This window comes from Canis lupus, chromosome 16, assembly GCF_048164855.1.
Source record: "Canis lupus baileyi chromosome 16, mCanLup2.hap1, whole genome shotgun sequence".
Classification (NCBI taxonomy): domain Eukaryota; kingdom Metazoa; phylum Chordata; class Mammalia; order Carnivora; family Canidae; genus Canis; species Canis lupus.
The window spans coordinates 40,753,815-40,774,498 of record NC_132853.1 but is presented as its reverse complement, the minus strand read 5'-3'; the positions used below and the strand labels follow the sequence as shown (position 1 = coordinate 40,774,498).

Sequence of the window (20,684 nt, the reverse complement as noted above, 5' to 3'; positions counted from 1 at the left end):
GTCTCCTCTGTCGCTCCTGGCCAGCCTGACCTTCTGCCTAAGCACCCCAGAATACCTTCAGGATCACCTAACCCTTTCTGCCCGTCTGTCCTAGCCTGCATGAGGAATGTGTGGCTCCTTCCCTGTCTCGCCACCAGGGGACAGCACACACCCAGGACATGTCTTGGGTTGGCTGGGGAGCTGGGAGAGCAGGCAGGTCGTTGAGAATCTGAGATATGAGGGGAGCTCCAATGTCCCTTCCACCCAGGGCTCCTGGGGACAGAAAGAGGTGCAGTCCTACCCAGATCCCCCGTGAAGGACAGGACAGAGAGTGGGGACCTGAAAATGGTGATTGAACGATCTCCTATAACACCAGGTCACCCTCTCCCACATGTGTTCCCATCACTCAAGGTGGGGCATTTCCCAGACAAGAGCACAGACTCACTCAACAGAGGCCTGGGGGCCAGGGATGCCCATAAGAAGGGGATCAAGATACAGGGCATGTCCCTTTAAAAAAGGAGCAACGGATCCATCCTGCTCCTCACCCATACCCAGAGCTCCTGGGATTCCCCACACCCTCCTTGGCTCAGTTCCTGGCTAGTCCATCTTTAGCTGGCTGGGCTGGAGGCAGCCCAAGGCCACTGGATCCCGACAGTTCCGCTTAGCCAATGACCTGCCAGCCCAGGTCTTTTCCGCTGAGCAAGGGAGGAATTTCTCCCTGTGGAAGCCCTAGCTTTCCCATCTCTGCCCCCATTTTATTGATATATACTAAAGTTTACCAATTTAAACATTCAATTTAGTGCTCAATTTTTTTTAACATTTTTTAAATTTATTTAGGATAGTCATACAGAGAGAGAGGCAGAGACACAACAGGCAGAGGGAGAAGCAGGCTCCATGCACCGGGAGCCTGATGTGGGATTTGATCCCGGGTCTCCAGGATCGCGCCCTGGGCCAAAGGCAGGCGCCAAACCGCTGCGCCACCCAGGGATCCCCATTTTTTTTTTTTTTTTTTAGTAAATTCAGAGTCGTGCAACTGTCGCTATAATCTAATTTTACATTTTCATCATTCCCCAAAAGAAACCCTGTACCTCTGGGTGGCTCAGCAGTTTAGTGCCTGCCTTCAGCCCAGGGCGTGATCCTGGAGTCATAGGATCAAGTCCCATGTCAGGCTCCCTGCATGGAGCCTGCTTCTCCCTCTGCCTGTGTCTCTGCCTCTCTCTCTCTCTCTCTCTCTCTCTCTCATGAATAAATAAATAAAATCTTTTTTTTTTTAAAGGATTTGAGTAGGCATTTCAAAGAAGAAAACAATACAAATGAGCACTAAGCCCATGAAAAGCTGTTTAGCATCATTAGCAAACCAAAACCACAAGGGGATCCTCCAACATCAAACCCACCATGAAAGGCAGTAATAAAGAGACAATTACAAGTGTGGACAAGGATGTGGAGGAATTGGAACTGCGGTCAGGTGGGCAATGGAAGATGGTGCAACTCCTTCAAAAAGCAGTCTGGCAGTTCTTCCAAATGTTAAACAATTAACATAAGAGCCAGCAATTTGACTTCTGCATATCTTTCCAAGAAAAATGGAGAAAATGCACACAGACTTGTACAGAAGTGTGCATAGTGATATTGGTCATTGCCCCAAAAAGAAAACAACCCAGATGTCCATCAGCTGATGAATGCATGAACAAAGTAGCAACACCATAGGTATTCTTCTACAGTGAAGAGGAATCTAGTACTGACACATGCTACATACAACATGAACCCCAAAAGCATGCTAAGAAGCCAGATGTAAGACCACATAACGTGTGATTCCATTTATGTGAAATTTCTAGAATGGGCAGATCCATAGAGACAGCAAATGACCTGTTGCTTAGGACTGCTTGCTGGACGAGGCTGGGGCTGAATTAAAATGGCAGTGACTGCTAATGGGTACAGGTTTGTTTTGTTTTGTTTTATTAATGAGAGACACAGAGAGAGAAAGAGAGGCAGAGACACAGGCAGAGGGAGAAGCAGGCTCCACACAAGGAGCCTAATGTGTGACTTGATCCTGAGACTCCAGGATCACACCCTGAGCTGAAGGCAGACGCTCAACTGCCGAGCCACCCAGGGATCCCTACAAGTTCTTCATATATTCTCTCTCTCTACACACACACACACACACACACACACACACACACACATATGTATCTGCAGTTTCTCCCAGTGTGAGGGTTGTCTGGAGTCTGTCCTTTAAGTACAAAACCTTGTAAGTCTAAAGCCCTTATCTTTTTTTTTTTTAATTTATTTATTTATGATAGTCACACACAGAGAGAGAGAGAGGCAGAGACATAGGCAGAGGGAGAAGCAGGCTCCATGCACTGGGAGCCCGATGTGGGATTCGATCCCGGGTCTCCAGGATCGCACCCTGGGCCAAAGGCAGGCGCTAAACCGCTGCGCCACCCAGGGATCCCTTTTTTTTTTTTTTTTGAGATTTATTTTATTTTACAGAGAGAGAGAGTACCTGTGCATACACAGTGTGTGGTGGGGGCAAAGAGGAAGAGAGGAAGAAGCAGACTCTGTGTTGAGCACAGAGCCCAATGCAGGGCTTGATCTCACAACCCTGAAATCACGACCTAAGCCAAAATTAAGAGTCACTCAGGCACCCCTAAGGCCCTTTAAAAAAAAAAAAAATTGATTGATTGATTGATTTGGAGAGAGGTGGGGAGGGGCAGAGGATAAGGGAGAGAAACTCAAGCTGACTCTGCATGGAGTGCTGAGCCTGATGTGAGGCTTAATCTCAGGATCTTTGAGATCAGGACCCGAGCTGAAACCAGCGGTCCAGATGCTTAACCCACTGTGCCACCCATGCATCCCTCTTTATCTTTTTAGTGCTTTGCTTTTGGTGTTGTATCTAAAAGTCACCTAACCCAAGTTCATGAAGATATTCTCCTAGAACTTCCCCTAGGAGGTTTAGTTTTTAACTTTTACATTTAGGTGTATAACCCACTTTGAGTTAATTTTTATATAGTGTGGGGGCTGCAGTCCCAAATTTGTTCTTTTGCATATGGATACACAGTTTGGCAATCAGCACCTGAAAGCTCTTCTTTCCACACTGAATTGTCTCGGCTCACCCACCTCAAGTCCACCCTGGAAGGTTTGTGTGTGGGGCCAGGTGGGGGGATGCACCGAGGGCCTATTTCAGGGCAGGAGAGGGCTTGAGCAGAAGGAACATGAAACAGGGTGTTCCTGGCCCTCCTCACCCTTCCCCGAGCAGCTGCTCACATTCCTGTGCAGCCTGTCCTGTCCCGGAGGCCCCAGGAGGAAAGGAGAGGGAGGGCACTAAGAAAGAATGTGGGTGCCTTACATGGCAGTCAGGGCGGAGACGGCGCCTTCCCTGCCCACCTGCCCGCTGGCTCTTCAGCTGCCTGCCTCCGTCAGCACCTCACATTCTCCCACTGCCTGGAGGAACCCCACACAGAGCCTTGGCTCACACCAAGGCCAAGGGCATTGGGGCTCAAAACAGCCAGGCTACTGAGTCCTGGAAAGCACACTTGGAGAAGAGGGAGAGGAAGGTGGGCAGATGCCCAGGCTCCTCTTTCCCTACCCTCTGGGTAGATGTGTGGGAAAGGAAGAGGAGGACGGGTCCCCGGAACCCCCCGCCCCCCCACCGGAGGCAGTATCCCGAAACTGCTGGGCTTGAGGGAGGGGAGGGACCTGGGAAACCTGAGAGGTGACAATTTCACAAACTGCCTGGCCTGCAGCTGTGGCTTCCGATCCGATCCGCAGGACAGCAGACACGCTGAAGGGCAGGGGCGGGCAACACAGGGGCTGGCGGCACAGAAATAGGCAGCCTCCCCGGTAGAGTCAAACACACTTTATTCAGCACAGGAATGTGTGAACAGAAGGGCCTTGGGCAGGGTTCCTGACAGAGAGCTCTGCTTCAAACCCTGCTGTAAACGGAGCAAAGGTCATCATATAAACCACTGGGCCCAGAGGGAGGGGGCTCTGCACAAGGTGGGGGGAGGGGCAGGTCACACTGGCCAGCACACAGTGAGGCTGGGGCTGGTGGCTCATGCCCAGGAAGAGTTGTGAGCAGCTCTAAGTAACTCACTCAGAGAAACCAGAATGGGAACAGGGCAGTGGCCTGGCCAATTCAGGGGATTACCTCAACCACTGAGGACCACAGGGTTCAATTTAGCTGAAGCAGCCAGGGCTGCTGTACCAGCACATGATTAAAAGGCCCCAAGAGCCATAGCCCAGCATGGGGGTGACAGGAGTGGTGGCCCTTCAGGGATGGCTCACCATCAGTCCGCGGGGCAGGGCTGTGCAGCTCTCATAATCATGTGCACTAACCCTTGGTGGTTGCCTCCAATCTGCAAACTGTAAATGGCACCAACCTTCCCTGCCCAGGATCCCACTCCCTGGACTTGGGGCCCTAACAGAAGTGGGAAGGGGCACTGGAGGGCAGAGCCAGGCAGGTCTGCAAGCAGAACTGCCCTTGATGACTGTGGGCCTGTCCTCAAGACTCATGATTATGGGTAGTGAAAGGTCTTGGGGTCTGCACCAGGAAAGAACAACAGTTTGAACCCTCTGCCCAGAGGGAATACTTGTGGCAGAGCCCATAGCATGGCCTGAGAAGCATCCAACCACAGAGGCAGCCAGGACCTACGTTTGGGTCACTCCCTGCCAGGCTGTGTTATGCTGGGTACACATGGGGGCAGGGGTGAGGGGGTGGTCTGTGAGGGATGAGGAGAGGGTGCAGGTTAGGGAGGTGGTATTGGGGACCTTGGGACCCTTGGGAGTGACAGGGAGAAGCCATGTACAATGGCACAGTGGGGTCCAGCTGAATTCCTGATTAACAACTGCTCTGAAAACCAGAGGGGATGGGCAGAGGACAGAAATACTAGGAGCCACCCTTGCTAATCCAAGAGTGAGGTGTGTTGAAGAGCACCCCTATCCCAAACAAGTAACTAGAGTGGCAGGAAGAGTCTGGCCGTGGATAGCAAAGGTGCTCCTTCCGTGGGCCTTGGGCTCAAAGGTAAAACGCACAAATGTGCTCACCACCAGGGGAGAGAAGGGGCTGTCTCTGGATGGACGGAGGCTGGGAGGGCAAGGCCAGTGCCCCGTGGGTGTGACTGACGAGAGCCCAGCTTCTCTCTAGAAAATCACTACACTACACATGAAATTGGCGGTGGCGGGGGACCCAGGGAGTACAGATCTATCTAAATGACTTGCAGGCGGCTGGGGGAGGGCTGGCAGGGATGACACAAATGCTCCAATACCCAGGGATCACAACCAACAGACAAGGGGAGCATAGATAACCACTGTGGAGGGCCTTGGGGACAGCAGCCTGCTGGCACACAGTCCCAGGAGGGGCTCACTCGTCAAACTTCCCTTCCCGAATGTGCTCGAAGGAGAAGGGTAGGAACTTGAAACCGGTTCCGCTGTAGAATTTATTCTGGAACTCGACCCTAGGGAAAGGGGAAAGGGAAAAGGAAAGTCATCACTCCACAGAATCCTTTTGGGATTTCATGGTTGGGCTAGCAAGATGCTCTAACCCTCCTCCCTGAGGCCTTCCTTCCTAGCTGAGCTTGGGAGAGCAGCCTACCTCTGCCACCCACCCTTGCCCACCCAGCCAAGGCCTTGGTCTACTTCCCACAGTGCATACAAGCCCTGCTTCTTCTTCTTTTTTATTTTTATAAATATTTTTATTTATTTATTCGAAAGACAGAGAGGGGCGGGGCGGGGGCAGAGACACAGGCAGAAGGAGAAGCAGGCTCCATGCAGGGAGCCCGACGCGGGACTTGATCCCGGGTCCCCAGGATCAGGCCCTCAGCTGGAGGTGGCGCCAAACCACTGAGCCACCAGGGCTGCCCAAGCCCTGCTTCTGAAGCCCGAGTCTGCCCTGGTCAAGGCAAGAGGGCCACCTACCTCCACAGGGCCTACTTCCACAGGGGTTTGTCCTCAGTTCCTGCTCCTTCCTGCTGAGCAGAGTGTTTATGCAAAACTCTTTGTCTAGCCATGTGCAAAAAAGTGTGATTGGTTTGAGTCTCTAATGGCAACAGAGAGAATAAATAGTGGGCTCCTGGCAGGGGCTCATGGGAGAGCTCTTAGGGAAGCCCCTGGGCGGCAGTGAGCTTAGCGCCAACGATTCTGGCAAGCACCCTTGTTTTCTAGTTTGTTTCTTTTCTTGAAGGAGGAAGGAGAAGGGAGGGTTGCAAGTAAAGGCTGGATGCTTTGGGGAGGAAATTCGCAGGAAATGGGGGCAGGGGCGGATCAGGAGGGGAAGTCTTTTCCAAGTAATGGCAAAAATATTCTCCAACTACAAAAACATCTGAGAATGAATTCTTCTCTCAGGGGCTGAAAGGAAAAGCAGAGCTTCACCTCCCTTCCCAGGCAGCTCAGCATCCATCCCTGATGGTCTCCCTGGGGTCCTTTCAAAATCTGAGGGGCAGGAAGATCGCACTCTGGGAAGCAGAGCCAGGCTGTAGGCTACGCGTCCCTCAGCATACTCCCTGGATGGCTGCCCAGCAACCAAACCACCACCAAATATGGGCAGAAAAATGCATGATTCAGAGGATAAAAAAGCCAAGGAGATCTGCCCTGAGGAATAGTTTCCACTCAGCATTGTGTCACCCTGGGGTCACCAGAACCCCTGCAAGGACGGGCAGAGCTGGGGGCTGGGGCAGGCTTCAGGCCATGGTTCTTGCGCAGGGCAGGGCTTCATCCTGCCTCCACGCCAAGAGGCCTGCATACTGAAAGACTGTCTGCGTTGGGGGGCTGTCCGTGGTGACACTCAGAGGGCCTCAGAGGCCCCGTCAGCCCTTGGTGTGCTGGCTGAGGACACTGCAGGGCTGCCAGCTCCACCCCCTCGGGAGGGGATGTGAACAGGATTTTCTGCGTGGGTGGAAGAACAGGCAGCCTTCTCCTCCCAGCCCCACATTCCAGGGGCTGGGCCAAGGTCCCCAAGCCTCCCAGACTCCCTGGGCCAAGGGAAAAAGAGGACCTGGGGGAGGGGGCTTCAAACTGCAGTCACAGGATTCCTGGCAAGAGCAATTTCAAACTGGGGTCTGAACTTGTCCCCATATCCCAGTACCCTGAGAAGTCCTAGAAGCTACAGCTTTTCTAGCCTCCGTTGGGGGAATTAGGTGACGAAGGGGTAAGCTGTTGTTTATCACCCACTGCTATGGGTCCAAATGCTTCATGCTGAGTAGGTCATCTGCATGTGGCAAGGCCATTTCTGAACAACTGAGAGGAGACGGACGCACTCCATTCGCCTTCAACGACATGTAGTAAGGTCATGGGCAAGTCACCTTAGGGTCTACGAGGGGGCCAGAACTCGACCCCCTGGTTGGCTAACCACAATTCGAATTCTGAACTGGACAAATGGAGTAGAAGCTTCAGAAGTTTTCAGATGCCCATGGGATCACCATCCTTCTCTTGGCATTCCTCTGCATGCCTCATCTGCCCATGGGGCCCAGGGTTTAGAAAGGGTACACCTGTCTGGGGTGCAAGTGCATAAATTCTGCCGCATGAGGAGATGGGTGGTCCCTCTGACACAGGGCCTGATACTGCCTTACCGCCAACCACTGCTTGCAGTTAGAGACAGAGTGGCCAGGATCACAGACACCTTGGGCATCTCAGGGTCAGCCTGACTTTATCTCCCTTCTCAACCTCCCAGAACAAAGCTGGAAAGCAATCTCCCTGTTGGGCTCCCCACCCTCGGATCCCTCCCAACCAGGGAAATGTGTGCTTCCTGAGAAAGTACAAACATGAAGTTCTTTGCACCAGGGCCCAGAAGGCACTGCTGGCCACCTTGCAAGTTCCTCTTGTTTTAGGAGCCTGCTACCACCCCTCAGGGGTCCAGCCATGCCCCAAGCCACTGAAATGCACCTGTAAAATAACAGTTGTGAGGAAGGCCTCAGGAAGTTGGATGAGTTTCTGACACCCCTTCCCTTCCAGGTGTAGTACCTGGTAAAGGCCACCCAGTGACCCAGAAGGATAAGTAGGAGTCCCCAGAGTGCTCACTCCTGCTATGTAACAGGAAACCTTGTTTCCTTGAGTGAGGGAAGGGGAAAGGAGTCCTGGGTCTCTTCCCTTTCCTGGCAAGTGTGTGAGTGAAAAGAATCAGTTTTAGAAAGATGACTCTGGGCCGAACTGCTTCTCTGGCCCTTTCTGCCACTCTCTGAGCAGTCCAGGGCCTGGAACACACATCTGTTTGATGGCCCACATGTCAGGATAACGATGGCAGCCAGGAACTATACTTCAGGTGTTCTTACTTTTGGGCCAGCTGTTCTTCCAGCCATCCCATGGGGTCCTGCTGTGGAGCTACTACATTCCTTACAACAATTTGGTCCCTACCTTTTTTTTGGCCTTCAACCAATGTGTGAGTGCCTGAATGTGCACATCAACACGTATGTGGAATCTGCCAGGTAAGAAGGGATTCGGTTCCTGAAAGTGGGCTGGGGGGGCAACAGTCTTTCTACCATTAAAGTCAGTTTGGTGTCCACAAACTGACACATCCTATCCCTGCCTTTGGCTTTTGTGAGGAATAAAAGACAGCTAATTACAGTAAGCAAAAACAGAGGCATATAACACAGAAGGAGACAGAATTAGCAGGTTGGGACAATAACCTGTTTACTCTTGTTTTCAAATATACCACCTACCTCCTCAGGACCCTACATGAATTTCAGACTGATGTTTGTGTTTGTCACCAAAGCAGATGATGTTGTTCTTGTCCCTGCCAAAGCCCTCCAGAACTTTTATAATGGGTTAGCCTTTGCATCAGGATTAGGAAACCCCAGATGACAGCCGGGGGTAAAATGACAGGCATGAAGACGGCCAGTCTGGACCCCAGGAAAAATAGCAATGTCCCGCAGAGGCAGAGACACAGGCAGAGGGAAAAGCAGGCTCCATGCAGGGAGCCCGATGTGGGACTCGATCTGGGGACTTGATCCAGGGACTCCAGGATCATGCCCTGAGCCAAAGGCAGGCACTAAACTGCTGAGCCACACAGGGATCCCACACCCCCTTTCAGTAAAGGTGACGCTCCAAATGTGCCTGTAACAATGGGGATAGCCGGCCTTGGGTTTTTTTCTTCTCTGTGATACTTCCACTATCCAAACAAATCAATGCACAAATTTGTTTCATGAGCCCCTTCCTTGAATGTGCCTCCCCTGGGGATCTCCCCTCTTATAACAGACTACTGGCAGTTTCATTACAAGGGACCATGGCCAAGATGCCCGCCCCACAGGGCAGCCCACTTTTAAGTGGGGCAGCTCCAATCTGTACTTGAACACCAGCTTATGATGCATTGGGGCACAGCGACAGGCACTTGGTATGTGCATTATTTTGTATTTATCACGGCAACCAATGTAATGTAGATACCATCTTCTCTTTACATGAGAGAAAGTGAGGTTTAGAGAGGTAAGTGCTCTCCCCAGGGTCACCCAGCCCGTGCCAGCAGAGGTGGTTTGCACCCAGGTGGGCCTAATTCTGAAGCCCACTCTCTTGTCACTCATTAGGTCCTTGGGCTCATTCATGGGGACATGGGAAGACACCTTCACTTGAAGGCCACAGGTAAGCCTGAGGAAGAAATAATCCTTCTGGCAACAAAACATGGCCTCCCAAGCTACCTCTGCTCACTCTGGAGATTGGGCCCAGGCGACCTTCCTCATACCATGGTGTGCCAGGCTCACCGCTCTGACAGTTCTGACCCAGCACCGGGATTGCTCCTTAGCCCACCCGGGGAGGAGGCAACAGGCTCCCCATTTGGGTTAGAATTCAGGTGGGGTAGTAACTGGCCCTTCAAGCCCAGGGCTCAAGAGACAGAGAAGTGACGATGAAAGGAAGGAAGAAACAGTGAGTCACCACAGGCTGGTTACACAGACATTCCCTCATACCGAGGGGCTGAGGAAGTGTGCTGGGGAGAGTATGCTGATAAGCTGAGAACAGGGTAGTGTGCCAGCAGTCTGAGCCATACAGCGCTCCTAACCTCCTAGCTGGACAGTAAATAAACAACAGCTGGGTGGGGAGGAGGGCGGCAAGAAGGAGGAAAGCCAGCCAGAGGACAAATTATTTTAAAGGAGCTTTTGAGGGAAGAGTAAGTCCCAGCTATGCCCCGCCCTTACATGCTTCACGTTCCCCTCTATCATTTAGAACAGCAAACAGAGAAATCTTTGAGGAGGCTCAGCACAACCAAGTCGAGAGGAAAATCAAAGATAAGGGGAATGGGGAAGAGGATCCTTGGGTTTAGGTTTAGAAAACGGATATTAATATATATTCATATATAAAGAAAACGGATATAATAAGACATTCCATACACTCTCTGATTTTGAGATCATTAGCACCATCTCATCTAGGGGTTCCTAAGGTAGGGTGAGTTTGTGACCCTTAAAACAGGTAAAACTGTTGGAGGTTGTGTTTCTCTAGGGGGAAGGTTGAGAGCTTCTCACTGGGGTGTGAGACCCAAAAAGAGGAGAATCACAACATAAAGGAAGAAGTGGAGACTCAAAAGAGGGAGGGCTTAAAATAGGGAAGCCAGATAAAGTACAGGATGTCTAGTTTTTAGTATGAATATGTCCCATGTACATTTGGGACATATTTACACTAAAAAAAAAAATCATTGTTTATCTGAAATTCAAATTTACCTGGATGTCCTATAATTTTATTTGCTAAATCTGGCAACCCTACCTTGAGGTCACATGGTCACTGCCTGGACCAGACTCCACCTCTCCCACTCCCTGGGATTGAGCTAACTCTCTCCAGGCAGAGCCATTAAAAGCCACAAACTACATTAAAGAATACAAACAAATCCAAACCTGCCCTCCTGAAGAAGCTGCCAGGGATCCTACCCAAAGACTCTGGCACAATGACAGAAAAGGGGGACAAAACTGGAGTACAGTGTGCTCCAGCATCTTCCTGGGCTACAAATTTATTCCAGAGTCGCTTCCATCACTCCCAAGAAAGGAGAGAACTTATGCCAGAGTAAAAAAAAAAAAAAAAAAAAAAAAAAAAAAAAAAAAAACAACCAAACAAAGCAATGACTTCAGCAGGTCTTTTAAGTCACAACAAAGAGCAGTAAAGAGTGCTAAAGGCAGCGAGAGGGAATCTGACAACACCCACTGGAGAATTCTCTCTTGTGGGCTCTGAAAAGTTAGCTGTGCTTTTCTGTGGACAGTTCTTGATGCTCACTTCTAACACAGGTCCTTGGCCATAATGATGGGAATGAAAGCAGACACTTCCTAGGGTCTCTGGATTCTGTATGAGAGGAAAGCTGCCCTCCATGCAGCTAAGGACACATCCCCAGTCTCCAACTCACCAGTGTAAACGCAGTGCGTGGAGGAAAGCAGAGAGGCCCTCCATGATCAGGAGGATGGCCACAGTCAGGGTGGCAAAGGCGGCAAAAATGAAGAATAGTGCCAAACCTCCTGCCAAGCTCTTCACGCTGAGGCCGATGTGGATCACCATGGTCCAAAGCACCTCAGACAACTCTAGGGAATGCAGAGACAGGACATCTGGTTCAGTTTGGCAAGAGGTGCTATGGACCTTCCATTTTGCTCTGCCATCCCTCACTGAAGTGTTCACTGCACCCTGGCTTCCTACAACCATAGTGCATAGCTATGGCAAAAGTGCTAATCCTCCCATTTGGACATCTTTCTCCCAGGAGTCAGAAGTCTGAATAATTCCAGAACCTTTATGTTATTTCCACTCTATGTAAGCCCTACATCTGAGAGAAGGGGAAAACAATACTTTTCAACTTGAGAGACACAGACTCACGTGCATGAGCGAGGCTGAGGGCCCAGAGCCGCAGGTAGGAGGCAGTGTTGGAGATGCAGCCCAGGCAGTACTCGATGGTGTGGATGGCCTGGTGGACCATAGTGTCCCCAAAGTCAAACTGTCATGGGAGAAAACCAAGAAGATATAAGGCTGGGAGGGGATATGTAGATTGTTCTATGGCCCCATGGTGCTCTGAGCCTGGCCCTGAGCGCCAGCACCAACAGCTACATGGGCCAGAAACCCCCAGCGTTGAACTCAGGTGGTGATTTCAGCTATGCTATCCCCAGGAATCCTGCCTGGCTTAGCCCCCAACTGGGACACTCCATTTCCCTTAATACACTATATTTTAATGACCTCCAGCCTGAGATTCTTTTAGACACATTTGTTGATTCCCCCTGCTAGGCTGTAAGCTCAAGAGAATATATGGCAAGTGAAAAGCACTCAGAGAAACAGACTGTCTGGACCTGGGGCTCTTAGGGCCCTGCTGCTGGGCCTGCCCCAGCTGACTTCCTCCTCACCGTGCCCAAGTGAGGTACCCTGCTCTGAGTCAGGAGAGAAGGGTTTTCCCCCAGCCAGGCTTCAGCAGATGGGTTGCCAAGGTGAGGCTAAGCCTCTACAGCCACCTTGATTATTATTCTTACAACCTGTGGGGAACAAGGTAACCTACTTTTCCTTGTAGTTTCTGAGAAGTTGACATAGGGAGATTTCTGGAAAAGTTTTCCAAAATCCTCCAGTTGACTGAGACCACACGGAACATCTATTGTTTTTTTCTGTTTTTCTCATGCTCCCTTTCTCCCAGCTCTCCTTTCCACATCAAAAATTGTTTCCAGAATAAAGGGGGAGAGCTAGAACAAGCTTCATTTGTAGGAGTTCATTTGTAGGCCTGCTCCAAACAGAGCTAGGGAAGAATTACTGGCATGCTCCAGAAGCACCAGGCATAGGGCGAGGCCTCTCCCTCTGTCAGGTGGAGCAATCAGTAGCCACCAAAGAATAGGAGGTGGGCCCTTCCGGGATCCTCCCACACAGCCCACCCAGGAACCCCAGAAGCACAGGGCCTCCCCAGCCTGCCCTACCTTCAGGTAGAGTCTTGTTTTTCCACCAGTTTCTTTCAAGACTCACATGACTCCACTCCCAAAGGACACCAGAAGTGTCTTGGGAAATTGCATGAGGACAGGAGGAGAGAAGGAGCTGGTTGGTAAAGTGCTAACAGCCCAGGCCTCAGGGGTGTAGCCAGTTGGGAGGGGCCAGCTCCAACACGCCATCTTGCAACTGCCTCAGTTTCCCTCACCTCTGACCATCTCTGAGTATTTCTGGGCTTTTCTTTTGCAACAAGCTCTTCAGGCCTCCTAGTTATCCTAAGAACCAGGGTAATCCTCGTTACCTCAATCCCAACAAGCTGCTAAGAGCTCTTTCCCACCAGTCCTGGCTGTTCCCCCAGAGCCCATGCTCAGAGGAAGGAAAGGTCTCTGCTCCTAAAAGTTCTACAAAAGCAGGGACTGTTGGGTTTCCTATAGAACCAGCCCCCTTTTCAGCAGTTATATTCTTTCTTCTTTTTTTTCCCAGCAGTTATATTCTACCCAGAGTTCCTCCCAGAAGAATGGAGAACATGGAGGAAGCCTTTCTTCTAGGCATTATTTTTCTACACTTTCTCTTCTTCCCAACTTCCTGCTTTGTAACCTTGGGCAAATTTTCATCTCTATATAATGGGGGAAGACAATGGTGAGGGGAGGATTTAGTGAAAAACACAGCCAAAGCATGTAGGAGTGTCACTGTCTCAGGAATCAGCTGTGACTGAGGGGCATGGCTGCAGACTTCCTGTCTACACTCTCCCCCAGGGGCACAGCCCACCCCCTCCTCACCTCCTGCGCCTTGCCCTCTACCCTCTCTGTCCCACAAACCCAACATTCCCTGCACCCACTCCCTTGCCTTTCAGACGTGAGGTCTAAGACATTCTGTGTCCTCACTGAGCCTCTGCAGTGTCTCCCATTGTCACCTTTTCCTCCTCCCTCTTGAGACACTCGCCTGCCCATGGTTTTCCTCCTACCTCCCCGGATGCTCCTTCCCAGTCTCCATCTTGTTTCTTCCTTAAACGCTGGAGGGTCAACTTCAGCTCCTACACCTCTCCTGCAGCACTGCTGCTCAGGGCTCGGACAGCCACCCATAGGAGAGACTCCCAAATGGACATCTTCATTTCTATGTTGCCTGTTTCCAACTAGCCATGCTGCATCTCCTAGTGTGCCACAGGTACTTCAAATTCAATGCCTCCTAAACTCATTAATTACTTTCCTCTGTCCCCACCGGGACTGACTTCTACTCCACGCCCCATGTCTATTAGAGTATCACCACTAGGGCCCCAGGCACCTAAGCCTGGAAGTCACTAGGCAATCTTGAATCCTCACTCACTCTCACTGCCTATATTCATTAAGATCCTGGGACCCGTAGCTCTAACTTCTTTAACCTCATTATTTGTCCTTTCCTTCCCAACTCCCCTGCAAATGCCTCAGTTCAGTTCAGGCTTCCCGATTCTTTCATGACTTGTATCAGACTAATGGGTCTCTAGGCCTCCAGACTGTGACCCCTCCTCAATCCAATATCCCCTAGGACACCCCCATTAAAGCATTTCAGTAATGCCCACATGCTGCGACACTTTTGGCCTCACCACCCTCTGCCAGTTACTTGCTATCCAAAAGCTCTACTGCGGCTTGTTTCTGCAACCTCCAGGCTCCGCTCTCACTGGTCTCCAACTCCTGGCCCTGGGCTCTAGCCAAGCTGTGTACTTGTTTATCTCAAACACGTGATGGACCCACACTCTTGTGTCTTTCTGATAACTCTACACACTGATGGGTCTGCATCCCCACTCTGCACCCACAGAGATTCCTGCTTGACCAGAATAAGCTTAGCAACAATCTCCTTCGGGAATCACTTTCTGGTCTTCTCTCTCCACCCCCATCCCCGTACTTGTCAGGTGCCCTCTTTCTGTGTTCCCATAGCATCTTGGGCACACCTTAATCACACCATCTGTCACCCAGACCCGTTTCCTCAATTTAGCTGGGAGTTCCTTGAAGGCAAGGACTATGTCTTTCTTCTTGCAGTTTCTATAGCACCAAACAGAGAGCTTGGCACATAGAGGGTGAATGAATGAATGGGTGGGATAAAAGAATTAATGGACGAATGGTTGGGTGGGATAAATGAACAGATGGATGGATTGGGGGGAGTGGACGGATGGATGTGTGGGTAGGTGAGATGGATGGATGGGTAAGATGCATGAATGGGTGTGATGAACAGATGGATTAATGGGATGAATGGATGGATGGGTGGGTGGGTGGGATGAATACACCTGGTGAATTGACACAGTAGGGAGAAGTGCCACTGACCCTTGCTGAGTGGTTACAGCCTTTAAAGATTTCCCAGATAATCAATTGGCCTGGCCCTGGTCTACAACTGGACTGAGTGCTCCCTGGAGAGAGAGACTGCTACTTCCACCAGGCTGCAATAATGGTCTACAGATTTTCACAGCCAAGCAAAAAAGGGAAGTTCTAAAAGAAGTAGGCTGGACTTAAAAAAAAAAAAAAAAAAAAAAAAGTTTTGTTTGAAATCTTTTAGATAATTTTAACAATTAATCCAAATCTGGCTGTGGAGAACTAGACTGTGCATGTGCCTGACAGAGATAAAATGTCATCATTATTTAGGAAGCCATGAGAAGCTGAACCCTTGAGGGAGCTGAGGGGCCAGAGACTAGGGAGGCTGAATTATAGTCCATCTTGTGTGGATATCCAAAGCCCCTGGGACATGGCTTACAAATGAGGACTATTCTGATGATGATCATAGCATTGGGTGCTCAATTAGGAAGACACTTAGAAAGAGCAGTGTTGTTGGAGGCTGTGTTACTGGGAGAGGGCTGGGCTCCTCACTAACATGGAACACACTTCCAGCCAGCCCTTCAGGGCAGCTCAACCAGTGACTGTGCAGATGAGCTGCTCATAGGAACACAGAGGCTCCTGGATGCCAGCAAAAGAGCCACTCCAGCCTTCAGGAAGACCAAACACGATCTGTTTTACATAGAACAACAAAGGTTTTCCCATTCTCATCCCACTTTCTTTTGGAGAGGACTACGAGCCAAAAAAGGGAAGGGTACATGGGTCTAGGTATTTTTAGAGAAAAGTTTTGGGGAAGATGCAAACAGTGCAGCAAGGCCTTTAAAAACCCAATTTAAAATCTGTGTATTGCTAACTGAATTACTGCTGAGCTAGAAGGCCTTCTACTCCAAATGTGGCCTGAATAGCCAACTTTGTTTCTATTATCTGGTATAATATGAACTCCTTTCACATAGATGGGATTGTTTCTTTTAGAATGCATCAGAGAGGCAAAGCCTCCATTTTGAAAGCTGTCTACCTCCTACCTGGGTAACAGGGAGGTAGAGCTGACCCCAAGTGAGGGTCCAGCAATTCTCAGGTCAAGCATCATCAAGCTGATGAGGACAGTAGGAAGAGGTTGGCTGCATCTCAGACAGGGAGGAAGGGCGAGCTTTACTCACAAGCTCTCAGAGGAGCAAGGAGGAAACAGCTACTCCCATACATAACACCACAGGAGAGGAAGGCGAAGACTAATGGGATTTAATCCCCCCCAAGGGGGTTACTTCAAGAATGCCAAAGCAGACATTACTTGTAGCTCCTCTCAAAGCCATTCTCAGAGTTATTAGATCAGCAAAGTCAATGAAACAAAGACAGAGGTGACCGACATGAGATGCAGTTAATGGAGATGAGCTTTTTCAGGACACAGGTTCACAAACTGGTTAGAAATGGCCAATGAGATGCGGGATGCGCGGGTGTCATGTGTGGCCCCCGGTTGCAGCAGGGTCAGCAGAGTGATCACAAGGATGGGAAGAGAAGCCCCAGATAAACATGAAGGCAAAGCCAGCTTGTTTCTTACCACTTCATCCTCGGTAGGCTTGTAAACACAAATTTACACTTAGTGGGAAGCCATGCCACACAAGGTCACAAGTTACCAGCACAAGGTTACTGTTTCTCTGGGAAAACTGTTAATATTAAAGGGGTCTAATGTGTTGGAGGCAGGCCTCCTCAGCATACACAGAAAGCAAAACCAGTAAGACTTAGACCATTAAGATACGTATTTTTTAAAGGCACCCCAACCCTTATGGTTTCTTTTTTAAAATGTCATACACATGGTGGAATTGGTCACTCAGACTGAAAAGTTCAGTCACCTGGGTTGTCAACTCCTATTCTATTTGCTCCAAAAAGAATATAATTGGGGGCAGGGGGAAGAGGATATAACGAATAGATGACATTCAAAAGTTTAGTTCAGAGGCTTTGTGGTGGGAGTGGTCAGGCAAGGAGACTGGATTTTAACAAATAGCTTGGACATTGGGGGTTTAAAGAAAAGTCTAATGTGGCCTTCCTACTTTTTCACTCTCTCTGTAGAAAGGAGGCAAATAACATTTTTTAAAAGCTCAAATAATATGTCTGCAACAAGTGCTCATTAGTGGGACAAGACTTTTAAAAGTACCTGCAATTACAGTTCCAACTGGAACCATTCCTGGAAGGGGTAAGGGATGAAGAACAGCCTAAGGGCTGTGTTTCTGGTCACAAGAGCAGGGAAGCCAGGGCTTACACTGCCCTCGGTCCCCAGGAGCACAATTAGTGACTCGATTTGCATGCAGAGTACCACGAGCAGCACAGAGTTCGAGTTCAGAAAAGGGATCACAGGTCCCACGGGCACTGCAGGCAACACCCACTGGAAACAGTAGCAGTGCCCTAAGAGGCCCAGATGGCAGGCTGATCACTAGTAATAGTATTTTCATTTTTCAAGAGGACTGGAGGGAGGCCACTGACGCACACCAGACAAGGGCTGACCCACAGTAGGAGAGGAAGCCCACGCCACTGGATCTTACCTCTTCTGCGTCCTCTGAATGGGTGGAGAGCTGGTCATGCTGAATAATCTCAGCATCCTCCTCTGTTGGTCCGTTGCCCACCCTGATCCCACCAAAGTTGAGAGTTCCCTACACAGATGAACAGAAAGAGTAGAATTTGCCTGGGCTTTAATGTGACATTTTGTGAGATAGGGAAGGGCGATGGTTAGTACATACAAACCTCAGAAAAGCATATATTCTAACAACAAAATCAAAACCCGCTGATCCAACAGCTAAGCGCAAACAAACCACTGTCCCCACCCCAACCACCACCGACCCAGCCCCAGCCCCAGCCCCAGCTGCATTTACCACCTCATTCTGATACGAGGCAACACGCAGTTCTGCCTGCTGCACCAGGATACACCAAACTGGCCTTGGTCAAGGCTAACTGAGATGCCTGCTTGAGTGAAAAGCTTCATATGAACAGGTTCCTACAATGACTATAGCTCGATCTGTAAAGCTGCCAGTGGTCTAAGTTTTTCTAGAACTAAAGATCAGACCTTCTAAGAGGGAAAGGAGCCAAATGACATGGTGACTATGACTATAACCTGGTCAGATAAACCCAAGAGTTCAGCAACCTTTCCCAGAAGTGTACTGAGTCTCTGCCCAGGAACAAAGGACTTCTGAGTTCAGGGAAGGGAAAAAAAACTTAATGTATATCAGCTCGTGGCTAGAGAATATGGAGTTAAAAAAAAAAGAAAAAAAGAAAGAAAAAGAAAAGGGCTCCTTTCCTTCAGTGGAAGATTCTGGAGTGTTACAACTCTTTCACAGGTACGTGGGCAAATGCTGATTGGGTGTTTGTTTCTTCCCAGGCATTGTGTTCAGCAGAATTTCTAAGTCAACCTGACTTGGAAAAGCTTGGGTTTACAGAGGCAAAAGGACTCTGAGTATAAAAACCAGGCAGAACTGGGGTGAAGTCGAACAAATACCAATGAGTGCTAACTGGCCAGAGGGAAAAGGAGCTAAAGAAACAGCCCCTAGACCCACCTCTTACAGTTTCTGATCAGGGAGCCCAGATGAGGCAAGAGTTCAAAAGCTGCTCTTCTGCAAAACAGCCTTCTGGGCAGCAACACGATGTGCCAATAGGTTTGGTCAACTGCCCTGAGGTCCCCACCTACAGCTTCATCTTTTGGTGCACACCTCTTTAGTGCAGCTTACTGACTATCCGGAACTCAGTGTCTGGGCACAGACTCTCTCTCCTTGTAGCAGGGATTTCTCCCATGCTGGTCAGAGAACCAGCTCCATCAGAATCACCTTGAAATTAAACAGAGGTTCTCAAATGCTACCCCCAGAAATTGTACATTTAGTAAGTCTGGGGTGTATGTAGCCTAGGAAATCTATATTTAAAAAAAATTTCCCTAAGCACAAACTGTATCATCACCTTTATTGTCTATCAGAATTAAAAATGCAAGCACACAAAAAAATGCATATACCCTTTGAGACTTAGCAATCCCACTGCTGGGAACATCTATGTTCAGGAAATTTTATCAGGGGACACGGACAACAATGTTCCCTACATTCATATTTGTAACAGCAAAGAATTGAGAATGACCAACATATCCATCAACAAGGGAGTGATTACACAATTTTAGCATATCCAACAGAACATTCCATAGAACATTAGACAACTATAAAAGAGTGACACACTCTCCCAGGATACGGTAAAAATTTAAAAATCTGATAAATCATGGGGGCAGAAGAATGTCACAGTTTAAACCACAATTCCTAGTGCTCGCTTCGGCAGCACATATACCAAAACACAATTTCCTAGTATGTTTTAAACACACACACACATATATATTTATGTTAATGGGTAATAAATACATGCAGAAAAAATTTGGAAGTAAAATTTCCCTGCCTGTGAGAAGGGGTCTGGGGGGAGGGGAACTTTCTTTTTGGTACTATTTGCATTCTCTAACCTATTGCTTTAATTGTGTGTGTGTGTGTGTGCGTGCGTATGTGTGTGTGTTAGTAGGCTCCAAGCCTAGTATGGAGCCCATTGTGGGGGTTGAACTCATTACCCTGAGATTAAGATCTGAGCTGAGATCAAGAGCCGGACACCTAACCAACTGAGCAACCCAGGTGCCCCCTAATTTCACTTTTTAATGTCAGTAGGGGATTGTCTAGGTCATGGAATTATGGACCATCTTGATTTCTTCTTTTGCTTCTTTTGTTTTAATATCCTAAGAAACAGGGGGATCCCTGGGTGGCTCAGTGGTTTGGCGCCTGCCTTTGGCCAAGGGCATGATCTTGGAGTCCCGGGATCGAGTCCCACGTCAGGTTCCCTGCATGGAGCCTGCTTCTCCCTCTCCTCTCTCATTCTCTCTCTCTCTCTCTCTCTCTCTCATGAATAAATAAAATCTTAAAAAAATATATATCCTAAGAAACAAATTCTGATGTGTAGTCGGATTTGGGAAGCCCTGAGACCCTGGGCACCTCCAGCACATGTGAACCTTACACCCGACCATTCTCAGAAGGTGGAATACAAGTACAACAAAGGGCACTGGTGACAGGAGAGGACCCCAGCATACTCTGGCATGGGTTACAGAGTCCAGGCAGCCTTCAAACTTTAAGGCTCCTAAACCAGAAGGTTGTTTCCAAAGGTTTCCCCAACCAGCAGATTGAAAGAAGGGCAGACAAGTTAAACCCTCTCACCCTAGACAGACACTAACAAGTATCCCTTCAGGACACAGGACATGAGAATTATAGGAAGGTGGGGATGAGACATATACATCAGCAGAAAAAAGAAAAGAAAAAATTGAACTGAGACACACCACTTACAGACAACTAAGGGACACAGAATAGAACAAATACAGATCAGTGATCATATCCTCAGCCCTTAGGGTCAATAATCCAGGGTCCTTGTTGTAAAATGATCATCCTGATGCCTTCAGCTTGCTCTCTACAACCAGATGTTTTGCAAAAGAACCAGTGGGGCAAAGAAGACCCTATGAATGTACAGCTTTCCAGACTGTGGACTTTTAGCTTGGATAGTGTCACAGAAGAGGATACCAGAGTTAAA

General features: G+C 49.2%; 1 protein-coding gene across 18 annotated transcripts in view; it reads right to left on the bottom strand.

Moving 5' to 3' along the window:
* Positions 1 to 3,817: 3,817 nt before the first annotated feature.
* ATP6V0A1 (ATPase H+ transporting V0 subunit a1) overlaps positions 3,818 to 20,684 on the bottom strand; it is a 64,522-nt gene continuing 47,655 nt past the window's right edge. For 8 of the 18 annotated variants that reach the window (XM_072780619.1, XM_072780625.1, XM_072780623.1 and 5 more), the window contains 5 exons: positions 17,645 to 17,752; positions 16,666 to 16,683; positions 11,737 to 11,854; positions 11,279 to 11,450; positions 3,818 to 5,429 (listed from right to left, as the gene is read on the bottom strand). In XM_072780619.1, coding sequence (XP_072636720.1) covers positions 5,336 to 5,429; positions 11,279 to 11,450; positions 11,737 to 11,854; positions 16,666 to 16,683; positions 17,645 to 17,752 — 510 coding nt within the window. In that variant the 3' untranslated portion in view covers positions 3,818 to 5,335. The remainder of the gene's footprint in view (positions 5,430 to 11,278; positions 11,451 to 11,736; positions 11,855 to 16,665; positions 16,684 to 17,644; positions 17,753 to 20,684) is intronic. The other 10 variants (XM_072780622.1, XM_072780627.1, XM_072780631.1 and 7 more) reach the window with 3 other exon arrangements.